Raw genomic sequence first — 14,152 nt, 5'->3', positions numbered from 1 at the left:
AACACTAAGTTTCAATCTGAATCATGGGCTATATTGCAATATTGAAAACAATATGCCAACAGTTTAGCATCGTTTTAAAATGTAAAATATTTCTATATATTTTTTTATTAAGATGGGAGTATATCAGCAAACGTAATAAAATTAATTCTTTCAAAGAGATCAGTTTTACAAATTCCTGCTAAAATTTGTTGCAGCAGAAACGAATACGGGTGATCTATTTAGTCCAGAGAGATTTCAATTGATAGAAGGTTATAATACGCACAAGAATGTGTATAAGTATATTTTATATATCAATGAACATAATAGATGTAGGTAATAATACAGTAAGCATTCTATTCTTCATTCGTAAAACCGAATCAAAGAAAAAGATAGGCGAACTAATACTTAGAAGTAAGTTAAAAAATAATTAAATTGACTTTGAATAAAGTTTAACCGCAAAGGTGAGTTAAAAATACGCCAAAAAATATCAATAAAACCTACTCCTTAGATTAGTGACCGTATGCATAACAGATGTAATTTTTTCATGGATATAAGATAAATTTAGAACTTTTAAATAATAAAGTTCTTAAGAGCGAATGAATATAATGATTCAATTAGGATTATTCATCAATATGATATCCTCCATCAGTTATGTCCAGAATTCCAACACTGACAGTAATGACGACATCTAAATTGTTCACACGGTTATATACAGACATACATGTACAGAAATTCAATCCGCTCAATATCAATCACTAGATGGTAAATGTATATAGCAATGTGAATGAAGAGAAAGCTGCCCGAAACTGCTTGGAGATCAAAATCTTCTACGTTATACAAAACATTACTTACTTATAATAATTTGAAAATTAAAAAGTATTATGTTTACTAAAAACACACACTAAGAAATTTTTTACACTTTTCACAAATTACCATACAGTATCGAAATACATTTATCTATACTAATAAAGAATTCATAACCTATGATATTATGTCATGAGAAATTCTACGCCGGTTCATATCTCCAAAAAGACCAGAAGAAGTACAAGAATGTCCCGATCAATAGAATAACTACCAGTCCGATGTTCAGACAGAGGGCGGCCATCTTGTTCTGCTTGAGTTCCGCCACTTTGGCCATGTGTTCTTTCAGTTTCTCGTCCTCATTTTCATCGTGCTTACCAGCTCCACATAAATATTTCAAAAGTATCGCTTTACATGAACTCTCGTCTAAAACAAAATAATCAAAATCGGAATTATTACAAATATCAGCTTGAGTAGCCTCATGCTAGATCATTAACAATCAACCATTATTTTCACCTTCATCCTCCTTCTGATTCCTATCCAGGTTCGGATCTCTGAATTTCTTTAGACCCGACTGCTCTACGGTATGATTATAAGATGTACCAGGCATCTTATTTGTTCCGTTTTCGACTGAGGATTCATTCAGATCTGACGTAGACATTGCTATGTTGTCAAAACCGTCTACATCGCGGATCTCATTTCCTGTCTTGCGTTCTGCATGTCTCGTCCAATACGTCGTCCGGAATAGCTAGAATGAAAAATTAATCTACATTTCATGTTTGTTAATATCAAATAATATATAGATAAATGACTATTTCGGGACGTCGTCCTACGTAATAGGCGTTCCTACCGTCTTAATTCAAGCTTTATAACAAACTATCTTTCCAATTGGTTGCATGGTCAAAAGAGATATTATGTAAAAATACCTGTTCCTCGGTAGGTCTGCCTGTAAAGTAACTGATAACAATTGCAGACACAGCCGTCATGAGAGTGATAAGTAAGGCAAAGTACATGTAATGGAAGTTCTTCAGTATAGCGGGCCGGGTGTCTGGGGTGAGACAGTCGCCGCTACTGTCGTTATAAATATACACAAGAATCATCCGGGTTACTCCTGTCAGTAAGCCAATCATCAACGACCAGAAGGCACCCTATTGTAAAGATACCAGATTTTATATACGGCCAATACAACGATTCCCACTAGTGGGTCAAGGTAGGTCAAGGTAACTATATGTACCATGTGTATACATGTACAACTCTACACGTAATTCTACGCAGAGTACCTTCTCGTTGACCATAGGTACCAAAACGGCCAATAAGAAAACAGCAGCGAACGGAGGGGCGAGATAGTTGGTTATCTCCTGTATATATATAAACACCTGTCCACCCTGTGTCTCCTTGAGTATGGGGACCCAGGCAATGGAGATCCCAATCATCACCACTATAAAGATCCTGTAAAATCAGGGCAGAGATGTCAGTTACCGTGGAAATCTGTACCATCATACATGTATATAATCAATTTGGTTTTTTTTATCATTCCGCAACATGTGTTGTTGTGATTTAACGTTTTGATGGATGATAGAAAAACTCATTCACCTTCCGACTATCATAAGTTCCTGCACGCCAGCGTTTTTTCGGGCTCTCTTGTAAATGTCGATAGTGAAGAGAGTAGAGGCGCTGTTAAAGATGGAGTCAAGGTCACTCATCAATGCAGCAATCATCACAGCCATCATCAGGCCACGCAAACCTACAAAAAGAAAAAAAAATTATTTTCGTTGGCTGAACGGATGTGTAACAGAAATATAAGAAGTCAGACAATTCATATAGAACCTTCTGGCATGATCCCGAGGACCAGTCTGGGATAAGCAATGTTGGTACATCCGGCGTAGGATTGGCAAATTTCGTAACAAATGTCTTTGTCAACACAAGCTACTTCATCTGGAAAAAATCCAAGAACATGTAAAGTAAGGCAAAATTGTTTTCATTTGGTCTTGTTTTCTAAAAAATTATTTGGAAACTTATGAAACCTATGAAAAATATAATTTGGCAATATCATTTCACAAGACTGTTGGGGTTTTCTTTGATATTTTTCATACCGGGGTATTTGATTCTGCTGATCATTCCGGGCATGACCATCATAAACAGAGGGAGGATTTTGATGAATCCGGCCATGACTGTCGCTCCTTTTGCGTGAGAGATGCTCTTGGCTGCAAGCAACCTCTGAACAATTACCTATGTACAAAGGAAAGATGACAAGTAGACACGGTTTAAAACGATAAAGTATTTTAAAAGCGCCATCTATGAACTCATTCAACAACAACCTAATCTTCACGACTTAAAATTCGCCAGATATAGTTGCATTGGTGAAATACATCTGAACAAAACATCTGAACAAGCAGTGTTTCTATCACAGGTAAATATTGGGAGTTCGTCTTTCCAGTTTATTTTGATGAGGCGAAATCAGGTTCTTACCAACCTAGCGACTATTACCTGATCAGCGCACCAATACCAGATGGAACCTGGAGTTTGACCCAGCAAGAATCCCGCCCAAGGCATATAGTCATCGTCTGCCTCTCTCAACATCCGGAAGGCATTTTTGTCCGGTAGGTGGCAGGTTGTGTTAGGGATTCTATAGGTTTCGTTAGTCATGGCCGTCTGGTACCCTCTCACCAAACCATCGTACCCACCTACGTCCTTAAAAGCTGTTAACGACAAAAAACATCTTCTGTTTCCTTAACAAGCTACTAGATTTGATGAATCTGTCTTCAAACGCAATTCTCGGATAAACCAAGATTGAACTGGCATACGTTTACTCAAGACAGGCAATGGGTTTCTGACAATTATTATTAGTCTCATCATCTCTTCAATGAAGTAATTGGTATTTTATGTAATACCGTTTGACTTTTTTTATTTCTTTACCTAATCCCATGAGAGTAAGACCTCCCCCGACCATCAGGAAGGCTTGTATGGTGTCCGTGTAGATGACGGCTGTCAGTCCGCCTATGGTCACAGAAGAGATTACACTATCACTTCCCACATACACTGATATCATACCTTTATAAAACTTTCAAAAAAATTAACTGATTGATCTGATAATAGTTACTTTTACTTCAATATTCACATGTGAATAATTGTATTTTGTTTTACAATTCCTCTCTAATTAACTATGATTTAACTATGATCTTATATATTTGACATCTCGTTAGGTATATCTAATTCTTATTGGATATATTCCTGTATATTTCTTCAATCAACTGTTATATCAAAGATTGTTAACTTTTCAGTTTAATACAAGATGACTATACAGAGAGACGTATACGGGTACCTGTGATGGTCATCAGTCCTGTGATTGACACTAGGATGACTATATGGTCATCAGTCCTGTGATTGACACAAGGATGACTATATGGTCATTAGCTCTGTGATTGACACTAGGATGACTATATGGTCATCAGTCCTGTGATTGACACTAGGATGGCTATACAGAGAGACGTATACGGGTACCTGTGATGGTCATCAGTCCTGTGATTGACACTAGGATGACTATATGGTCATCAGTCCTGTGATTGACACTAGGATGACTATACAGAGAGACATATACGGGTACCTGTGATGGTCATCAGTCCTGTGATTGACACTAGGATGACTATACTGAGGTACAGGTCCCACTTCAAGCTCTGCTGGATGAACAGCGCACCCGTGAACAGGTCACCCTGTAACAAACAATATCCACTTAGAATAAACTTTATCAAACTAGTGTTTGTTCATGGTTTTTTGCCTCTTTATTCTCAAATTACGATTTGATTCCATTACAGCAATTTTAACACAGAAATATTAACATTCATTTTCACAGTTTTGGCCTTGGTTTTTCAAGTGAGAGTTATTCTCTTATCAAGGCGACAATGTACCTTAAGCTTTTGTGTATTATTCTGACCCTACAACAAAGTAAAACTTTACCGAACATTTGGTGAAGATGTAGAGAACCAGGGACAGGACGGCAAAGTAGACCCGGAGGCGTGTCCCCCCGAACCTCTTGGACAGGTACTGGGGCATCGTGTAGGTCTGTGGTAGGTAAGTCATCAAGAATATATAAATCAATGATAAATTGATACATGTGTACGTATTATGGTTATCAAGAAACAAGAGAACGTACCCCACATGCGATATAGACTGGTATGAAAATCCATCCCAGTAACTGAAGCAGCAGAATTGCCTGCAATAGAAAATGTTCGTAGTTGGGAGATTTTTTCCGTTTTTTATTGCAGACTTTATAAAATAAAAATCAGCGAAGAATGCGGAACATAGTCTAATATAGGCTTTTTTTTTTAAATTGGAAATAATAAAATGAACAATATTTTTTGCCAAGTATGTATTTAAAATTTAAAATAAATGTTTATTTTTCGACATGTTTAGAATTTCATAAATTGACACGACTTTTGAACCTTCATAATGGGAAATAAAGTATCGTGAATTAACAGGAACCTACATTGAATTCCCAAGCACCAACGCTTATTCCGCTCCCTGCCCCTGATCCGGCTAGACCAATGAAATGTTCCGTACCAATGTTACTCACGAACAACGAGGCTCCGACCTGAAACACACGGGGCATAGAATCGTTATAGTTTGATTTATAATAATAAATCACATTGATGTGCTTTAAACGAAGTACATTTTGGAATACGAGTACTCACGGGTAACCAAAGCATAGATCTTCCCGCCAAAAAATATCCGCCTACCGTCTGTCGGTTAGCCCTGTACATGGCCTGTAAAAACGTATACGAACTGCATTAGTATTCAAAGTAAACTTGATTCATTGTTCTAATGGTTTCTAATTTATTGTGATTTTTTAAAGTGTATGTATCTATAATAATTATGTTTATCATAATTATATCTAGCGATGTTCAAAATACTGCCCAACATTACGCTGTTGGAATCTTGAAGGTGCTCGAATTGAAACACTCGTTAAACAACACATTGACATTCGGTCACTTACAAACACACCGACAATGATGATGACGATGAAGTAAGCCACCACCACCCCGATGTCGCCACTACTGAGGCCAGTGTCGCTGTGGAGCCTGTAGTTGGCCATGAAGTTGTGGTATGCCTCACTTTTCTCACCCATGGTTGTCTTTTCCTGAATGAAAAAATAAAGTCAGTCGGCAGCTAAAAACGGTATTTAGATCCATGAGTTTATGACTACTTTATATTTGACCTTTTATGATTGATTGATTGATGAGATTATTGGTTGATAATAGACCATTGCCATCTAATTAATCTAAAAGTTAAACCTCTTGTAGATAAATAAATACAATTGCACTGGACACTACGTGTAGTCATAGTGACCTTGACATCAACCTGAAAAGTTGTTCCACAGACTGGTAAAAATTTCAAACGAAATTCACAAATGTAGTTCTTTGTTAGCTATTGATACAAGAATATTGAAAAATGTCTCTTAAAAAGTTTAATAAAAGAGAGCGTATAATGACCATGTAAAACTTCTTTGCAAAATTACGTAATAGTCATTTCATTACATTTCGTCTTTTTGTAAACTGTCAAGTGTCTGATGACATATTTTGAAAAATGATCATAACCAATATTTGATGCTATTAGAAGATATATTTCTGTTATCGTTGATAGATTAAAATGTTCATCTATTTCACCTTTAATTAAATATATATATATATATATATATATATATATATATATATATATATATATATATATATATATATATATATATATATATATATATATATATATATATATATATATATCGAAAAATATCAGATTCTGTTTTGGAAAAAAAGATTGAGTTGAAAGGTTCCATGTGCAATAGCTACAAGTCTTTCAACGCAAAGATGTACATGCACGTAATGGGGAATTGGCTTGATAGCTAATATCAGAAATGGAACGGAATCAGACATTTTATGCAGCTATTTTAGAGGTATTTACTTTTGTATATATCAATAAAGGGGCATGGTCACGATTTTGGTCAAAAATTATTTTTCCGATTTTTTAAAGCTGCTTGGTCCGATTTTTATGTTATTACAGTATCAAATTTTTTTCCATACAAAACATTTATCTTAGAAAGTTATGGACTTTCTCCTATTTACACGAGCAGAATCAGTCTCTTTTCAAAGTTAGAAATATTCAAAGTAAATAAAAATAATTTCTTTTTGGGCAAACGAAAAAACAAACCAAAATGCATCACGGGAATGCTTAGAAAAGGAAACCGGTTGGTTTCGTCCCCGAATGATTGGGGTTATTCAATCCGCATGCTATGCATCGATTGTAAAGAAATCAAACTTCAGAAATATTAGCGAACAAAACGTACACATGTTTATTTGTAATTTGTCTGATCATTTCGACCTTTATTTAATGCGATGTTAAAGTCGTAATACAACCATACCCGTCTCGTCGTCAAGGGTGAAATTTAACATTAGGCGAAATAGCGCGGTACCCTTTTCTGTCGTTTGTTTATTAGCAAATTTTGTACGTATTTTTCTTCATTGATAGCTAAATTGTCCAGAAAAAACTGCTGCAATGTCTATTATAATACATAATTATACTAAGCATAACCATCGTTTAAAAGCGTGCGTAAAATTTGATATAAACTCAGACCAAGCAGCTTTAAAATATTTACAATGCTTTAGAAAGGCATTTTTGATAGGCAACCGAAATTTGAGTGTCATTTGTTGAGTTATAAGCGAGTTACAGAGCTTGAAATTCTTGTGTTTGTTTACATGTCTACATTTTGAACGTTTAAGTAAAAATTTCAGTTTTAAACCTAAAACGAATGTGTTAAACGTTAGGAACTGTTTATCTATGATTAAAATAAATAATAAGATAGACAAATAAGCTGTGGGGACCATTTTACGGGGCGGACCTTGAATTATACGTCATCGGGCAGATTAGGATCAGACATGATCAAATAAACCAAAAAAGATGAGGGGATTCTGTAATAAATATTACTACTTAATTTACTAGTTTAAAAAAATCATAATCAAATACATGCACAAATATAGTTGATCTTTGGTAAATGGTTAAACTCATTTGTGACTTCATTTCAGTTCTCTTGCAGATTACCAATCTAAAGCGTACATGTATCTAGATAGATGTTTATACATGTACATCTGTTATACGGTATCCATCACAGTTTTTTCACATGCCCCCTTTTAAATAAGAGACACATATAGGCCATTGTAGGTGTCCCTCTCCGTCTCCCTGACCAAATGGGCCCCGGAGACTAATATCAATTTACGATAGAACAATTTACCTAGACTTATCAAATTGCTCCAGTAGCTGTTAAAATGATTGGATTTATTTATACAGGAAAAGAACAAACACAGCAAGGATGTTTACTTCAGCACGAACATGTTTACAAATGCTCGTGTTTCAACAGCCACACTAAAACTGTTCACAGTGTTGAAATCGAAATATTTGCATATTTAAAAACTTTTTAAAAAATTAACAATTTCACTATATCGAGTATATTAGGTTAATACATTCACATAGAAATAAATAAGGCTCCCTTTATTTTTGTTAGCAAAGTTAAATCAACAATGACAGAGGTTATATGCTTAAATTTATTAAGAATGTAGCCAATATGGAGAAGATTTAATAGGGCTACATCGGAAACACTTGCTGAGATAGTCAAAAGGACCAAGGTAGATAATCATGATATTATAGACACACACAGCATGCGCGGATCCAAAAAATTTTTCCAGGGGGGGTCCGAAGGATAATTGTGTTTGCCAGGGGGGGGGGGGGGGGGTCCGAGGCATATTTTCGCGATAATTTTACTATGTAAATTTAATAAATTTTCATTTTCCAGGGGGGGTTGGGACCCCCCCGACCCCCCCCCCCCCCCTCTAGATCCGCGCATGCACAGAATGTACAGCAACAGGCCAGGGCATTTATTCATTGCTTAGTACAGCTCTAAAAGGTAAGGTCAAAACGGGAAGTCGTGTTGTAGGAGAAAGGTTAATATAGCAGGTTAATATACAGGTAGCAAGTGTATTTGTACCTTACATAAACGGTGCCATCTGCAACAGCAATAGCTGCTGATTTGGTAGTACACTTCTAGAGAACTGATAGCTCGATTGGGCTCAAGCAAGGGAAAGTGATCCACATTCAATCTCATTACATTGCACAGAGCGCTCTCTCTCTCTCTCTCTCTCTCTCTCTCTCTCTCTCTCTCTCTCTCAGTAAGATTTGAACATGTATTTTTCCCTTTATAATTAAAAAATCACACGAAGAAGCTCTTTCATTCTTCTGATAGACAAGTTTCAATTTCCATACAATGCAATGCATATAAAATGAAAGCAGAGAGTGAACTTCGCATAATTTTACAATTATTTGCAAAATGCCCTCGGGCTCAGTAGCAATGATTACCTGACAAAAATAAAACATTATGAAGAAAAATAATGAAATTTTTGAAATGATTTAACTGCAGAGATTTTCTTACCTGGATGTAACAGGTGTCCGACTTTTAGCGTCCACCGTCTCCTAGTGTTTACATGAAATGAAGCAGAGCGTTTCGAATGAATACAAATGCAATGTTTGCATTAACGAGGACAATTTCAAACAAGGGTGTTTATTATTCAAGGAGTTGAACATTCTCCGCTTGTTTCACCCTCGTTGGGCACAAATTTTATGCACACAGAGCCAAATTGAATATATACATTTACAGTAATGATTTAGGTTACGATAAACGGTTCAAAGCACTTAGTTTCAGTGGCAAATGTTTGGTCATATATATGTCATAAATAGAATCATTATAACTTAAGAAAGATTTTATATAAGTAATGCGATGTAAATTTTAAGATAAATATTCCGTGGAAATCTGCACCCCACTGCTTTAACAATCGGAGCACCGGTACAAGCCAACCTTGTAAGTGGAGTAATTCTATTGTATCAATTTTTAGGTTACAGCTGCAGGCAAAACTCATGAACATTTATCAATATATCAAAAATTAATCCTCCCCTTTTTTTACCGTAAAAATGTGTCTTTTTGAAGTGGTTGCTGATGAAATATATTAATAATTAGCCAAAAAAATGAATTATAAATGCATTGAAAGCATACTGAACACCAGATAGGAAAGTTTACAGTGTAATTTTGTCTAACGCGAACAGCATGGAGAGATCTTCATTGGTGGTGTACAGTGATGATCCAGGAGTTAAAGGGGTTCGAGTCTCACACCAAGACGAGCGGGTTCTAATGGGTACCACTTGGTCGAATTAATTCTGCTACAAAAAATGGTTCGTATTTTGTTTAAAATTTGTTTTTCAATTAAAATACGTCTACATATATATATTTTCATGTAATGTTACATGTAGTTGATTTGAAATACATATTTTTCAACTTTGGGGAAAATGTATACTACGATGATACCGGTGAAGCCACAAACTCTTTATTGTACTATCTCAATGATAAAGTAATATTGCCCTTTTAAGATACAGTTTATACTAGAAAATAAAACAGCGTAGAAAACAATTTTTTGCAGATATAAATGCCAGACAAATCAAAATATATGGATTAATAATTGTTTTAAGCAAGATATCCAATAGAATCACCCTGAATTCAAAAACTAATAATTTTGACAGGGAAGTATTTTTTTGCGAAAAATTTTCTAAAGAAAATAAAAAGGGGATCAAAATATGCAGCACAAGTCAAGATTCGACTCAATACACTGTTTTTAAATTTTATTTACCATTTAAATTCAGGGACACATTCTTACATGAAGATCCTGTTTGATAAGTAGCCTTTAAGTCAAATTAAAGTGTGTAAGGGATTGTGCGAAACTGGGAAATTGTTTAGAAAAAGTACAAGAAAATTCGGAGCCAACTTTTTGGAAGTCTTTCCAAACCCTATTTCTTGAAATTTACATTAATGACCCATCATTTCATTCGATTTCGAAGGGAATCTACATAAACTGTATTTGAGTGGCGGTAATATTCAAATCTTGACAAACTATATTTAACTGATGTTAATTTCTAAATTTAGATAAACTGTTCTTAATTAAAGTTAATATTCAAATCAAGCTTAAGACGAACTGTTTTTGATTGAAGTTATTCACAGCAGACTTTAAAAAAAATTGACGTTTCTCAACAGTTTTATGCGCACAAAGTCTTGTAAATTCTAATACTAATATGGCGAAAATTGTATTATTAAGACCTGTTTGCATTTCAAACGTAAATTTCACCCTATGTTTGGAAAAGCTTGATATTATCTCACTGACGAGTAAAAAAACAAATTAGGATAGTATTTTAAAATTTCACATCATTTCGCGTCTGTGGGCAAATAATTCTTATTCTCAGGGAATAAACTATAATTCTTCTTTTTGTGGTGTATATAGGGTCTATAATAAGACCATTACGAGCGAAAATTCGGAGTCCTCACTTCAAAAACAAACGCAGTTCCTTGTACGATTAGATAAAATGATATAGGTCGTTATTTGGTATATGCTATTAAGAAATTAGAGTTATAAATCCAGATAACGAAGAGTATATCGCCCAAAAATGGGAGGAAGCACAACAACCGTTCTATTCCAGTTTCTTGTATTGGAATGCTTTTGCATCTTAGTGGGCGAGTTCGATCATTAACTAGAGTTAAACCACGGTAGTAAGGAAAACTTATGGTGCGCATGTCCGTGTTCGAACGCACATTGGTCGATGTCTGGTTAAAAAAAATGAGAAAGATGTTAATTGCTACTCATAATATTACTGTTCATGAAAAAGACGATCAATACCTTGTAAACACATTAAATCATATGTGTGCGCGCTAAAATTTAATACATTGCATGTTGTGCTGATTAAAAAAAGCAATTTTTGGAGGTTTCGCTTTCCGCCGCCATCTTTAAACTACCTGACCAGAGACAGACCAGAGACTCTTCGTTGGTTGGACCACGGTTTCATTTTAGTCGGACTAAAGTGAGTTCAATCTCATTTTAGTCGAACTACGGAGACCGTGGTTTGTGATCGAACTCGCTCAGTGTCAGTCCAGCTCAATCTTACCCACACGTCATCGAGTGACGACATCAGATCTCTACATCAGGAATTGAACACTCTCAGACGAGACTACAACAATGTTCTGTCAGACCTAGCCAACATACGAAAATCACTGGGTACGTAGTAAATCTCTCTCTCTCTCTCTCTCTCATTAGCATTGATTTTATTTTAATTAAATCAATCAGCAAGAAAAGATTATTTTTTATTTAAACTTTGTAGATGCTTTCCAACCTGTGGGTTTCACAGCTTGTTTAACGAGGGACAAATCTCTGGGGATTTTGCAGATATGACAACGTCATCACAAACGTTGGCAATACGTACGACTCACGTCACGGTATTTTTCGGGCACCCGTGAAAGGTCTCTACCATATGACGTTGACATCAATTTCCTATTATGGTAGCGAGCTTTTTGTGGAGATGGTTAAAGACGGACAAAGAATAACTCATACGTACAGCGGAAGTAAGGACTTTCAATCGTCTTCTGCTTCCGTTAATGTAGTTTTAGAAGCAGGAAATGATGTCTGGTGTCGTCGTTACCAAGGCCCTAGCACAGTGACAATCAATGCGCAATACAGCGGAACATGTTTTTCGGGATTTCTTATAAACCATATGGTTTTAAATGTACATGTAAAACGATACTAGTAAATTCTGAAAAAATGTCCTTTTTTTCTTTAACGTGGTCTTTTTATGTGGAAGCTTAGCATTCTTCTGCGGGGGTTTTTGTACATAGTCTGAACCAAGATGATAAAATAACCGAGTTTCATATCAGTCTATTACTATGTCATCGTCGCAAACCACGGCAATTAAGACCATGTTGAGACAATATAAAACTCTTTGAGGAGAGGAGTTCTGTATAAATACATCAGGAATCATTCAAATTTTACAGTGAAAAAATATACAGTTTTATCTTTACTTGATACAGTTAACAGATAAAAAAAACCATTCTTAACCTAAGAAGAATGATTTTATTTCAGTAATGCGATGTACGCAGAGCGCCGTTACAAGCCAACCTTGTAAGTGGTGTAATTATATTGTATCAATTTGTAGATTACAGCTGCAGGCATAAATCATGAACATTTTATCAATGTATCAAAAAGTAATCCTCTTCTTTTTTACTGTAAAAAAAGTGGTCGCTGATGAAATAAATTAATCATTAGTAAAATTATAAATGCCTTGCATAATATATAAATTACATCAAAATATATTTATTTTAATGCAAGTTGATTTGAAATACATATTTTTCAACTTTAGGGAAAATTTATACTACAAAGATACCGGTTTAGCCACAAACTATTCAATGTATCTAAATGATAAAGTAATTGCCCTTTTAGGATAGAGTATATACTAGAAAAATAATTTTTGAAGAAATAAGTGCCAGACAGATCAACTTTCATAGATTAATAATTCTTTAATAAACGAAATCCAATAATAAAATCACATTGAATTCAGACATTAATAATTTTGACAAAGTAGTATCTTCTTGCGAAAGATTCTCTATAAAAAAGAAAGAAAATGATCAAAATATGCAGCACATGCCAAGGTTTGATTCCAATATACTTTATTAATTTTATTTGTCTTTTATATTCAGGAATATAGTCTTACAGAAGATAAGTCATATTTAAGTGTGTAAGGAGTTAAGCGAAAACTGAGCAATTGTTTAGAAAAAGGCTAGAAACTTCAGAGTCAACTTTTGGAAGCCTTTCAAAACCGTATCTCTTGAAACTTATATCTATGGCCCATCATTTTATTTGAGTTTGATGGGAATCTAGACAAACTGTATATCATAAATAATATTCAAATCTTTAAAAAAAACACCAATATTTAACTGATATTAATATTCAAATTTCGATAAACTAATAATAAGATAAATAATGTTAGTATTCAAATTTGGACAAACTGTTTTAATTGATGCCTTTCATAGCAGACAAATTAGACATTATCATAATAGACATTTTTCACCAATTTTATGCGCATAAAGTTGCTACAACTTGTAAATTCTAATAAGGCAAAATTGTATTATTTTGACCTTTTTTGCATTTCAAGTGTTAATATCGCTCTAACATGTTTAGAAAAATTTGATATCTCACTGACGAATGAAAAAACAGGTTAGGATAGGTTTATAAAATTCCTCATCATTTCGCGTTTGTTGGCAAATAATTCTTATTTTTGTGGTAGTATATAGGGTCTATAATAAGACCATTTTGAGCAAAAATTCGGAGTGAGCAAACCATTCAGATCCTCTCCCGCTATTGTTCCATAAAAAAGATCTTTGTTGATCATCCCAATGTGAATTGAAATTTATATATTAATACAATTTTTAAATATATTAAAACAATTTTGAAACCGATAATAATCGAGTAAT

General features: G+C 34.6%; 1 protein-coding gene and 1 pseudogene across 3 annotated transcripts; one reads left to right on the top strand and one right to left on the bottom strand.

Moving 5' to 3' along the window:
* Nucleotides 1–265: 265 nt before the first annotated feature.
* Nucleotides 266–9,368, bottom strand: LOC128189326 (sodium/myo-inositol cotransporter-like). 3 transcript variants are annotated; one of them, XM_052860886.1, is made up of 16 exons: nucleotides 9,248–9,368; nucleotides 5,771–5,914; nucleotides 5,469–5,540; nucleotides 5,264–5,368; nucleotides 4,931–4,990; nucleotides 4,735–4,839; nucleotides 4,385–4,490; nucleotides 3,697–3,777; nucleotides 3,268–3,479; nucleotides 2,874–3,009; nucleotides 2,608–2,715; nucleotides 2,374–2,524; nucleotides 2,061–2,229; nucleotides 1,707–1,928; nucleotides 1,297–1,528; nucleotides 266–1,206 (listed from the first exon to the last, which is right to left on the bottom strand). In XM_052860886.1, exons 2-16 carry the CDS (start codon nucleotides 5,900–5,902, stop codon nucleotides 986–988), a joined length of 2,112 nt encoding a protein of 703 aa, XP_052716846.1. In that variant the 5' UTR covers nucleotides 5,903–5,914; nucleotides 9,248–9,368; the 3' UTR covers nucleotides 266–985. The 3 variants fall into 3 exon arrangements, with proteins under 3 accessions (XP_052716846.1, XP_052716847.1, XP_052716848.1); XM_052860887.1 differs by lacking the exon at nucleotides 9,248–9,368 and adding an exon at nucleotides 5,993–6,007; XM_052860888.1 differs by lacking the exon at nucleotides 1,707–1,928.
* A 548-nt stretch (nucleotides 9,369–9,916) lies between these two features.
* On the top strand, nucleotides 9,917–12,432 carry LOC128186780 (complement C1q-like protein 3; annotated as a pseudogene).
* Nucleotides 12,433–14,152: the final 1,720 nt, after the last annotated feature.

The sequence above is a fragment of the Crassostrea angulata genome, chromosome 6 (genome assembly GCF_025612915.1).
Source record: "Crassostrea angulata isolate pt1a10 chromosome 6, ASM2561291v2, whole genome shotgun sequence".
In the NCBI taxonomy this organism is placed as follows: Eukaryota; Metazoa; Mollusca; class Bivalvia; order Ostreida; family Ostreidae; genus Magallana; species Magallana angulata.
This window is presented reverse-complemented; position numbering and strand designations above follow the sequence as displayed.

Coding starts and splice junctions, on each gene's coding strand:
- LOC128189326 (XM_052860886.1), bottom strand. CDS start 5,902: ATGGGTGAGAAAAGTGAGGCATACCACAACTTCATGGCCAACTACAGG. Junction 5,541..5,770: donor TCATCATTGTCGGTGTGTTT/GTAAGTGACCGA, acceptor ACGTTTTTACAG/GCCATGTACAGGGCTAACCG. Junction 1,929..2,060: donor TACCTATGGTCAACGAGAAG/GTACTCTGCGTA, acceptor TCTTTACAATAG/GGTGCCTTCTGGTCGTTGAT.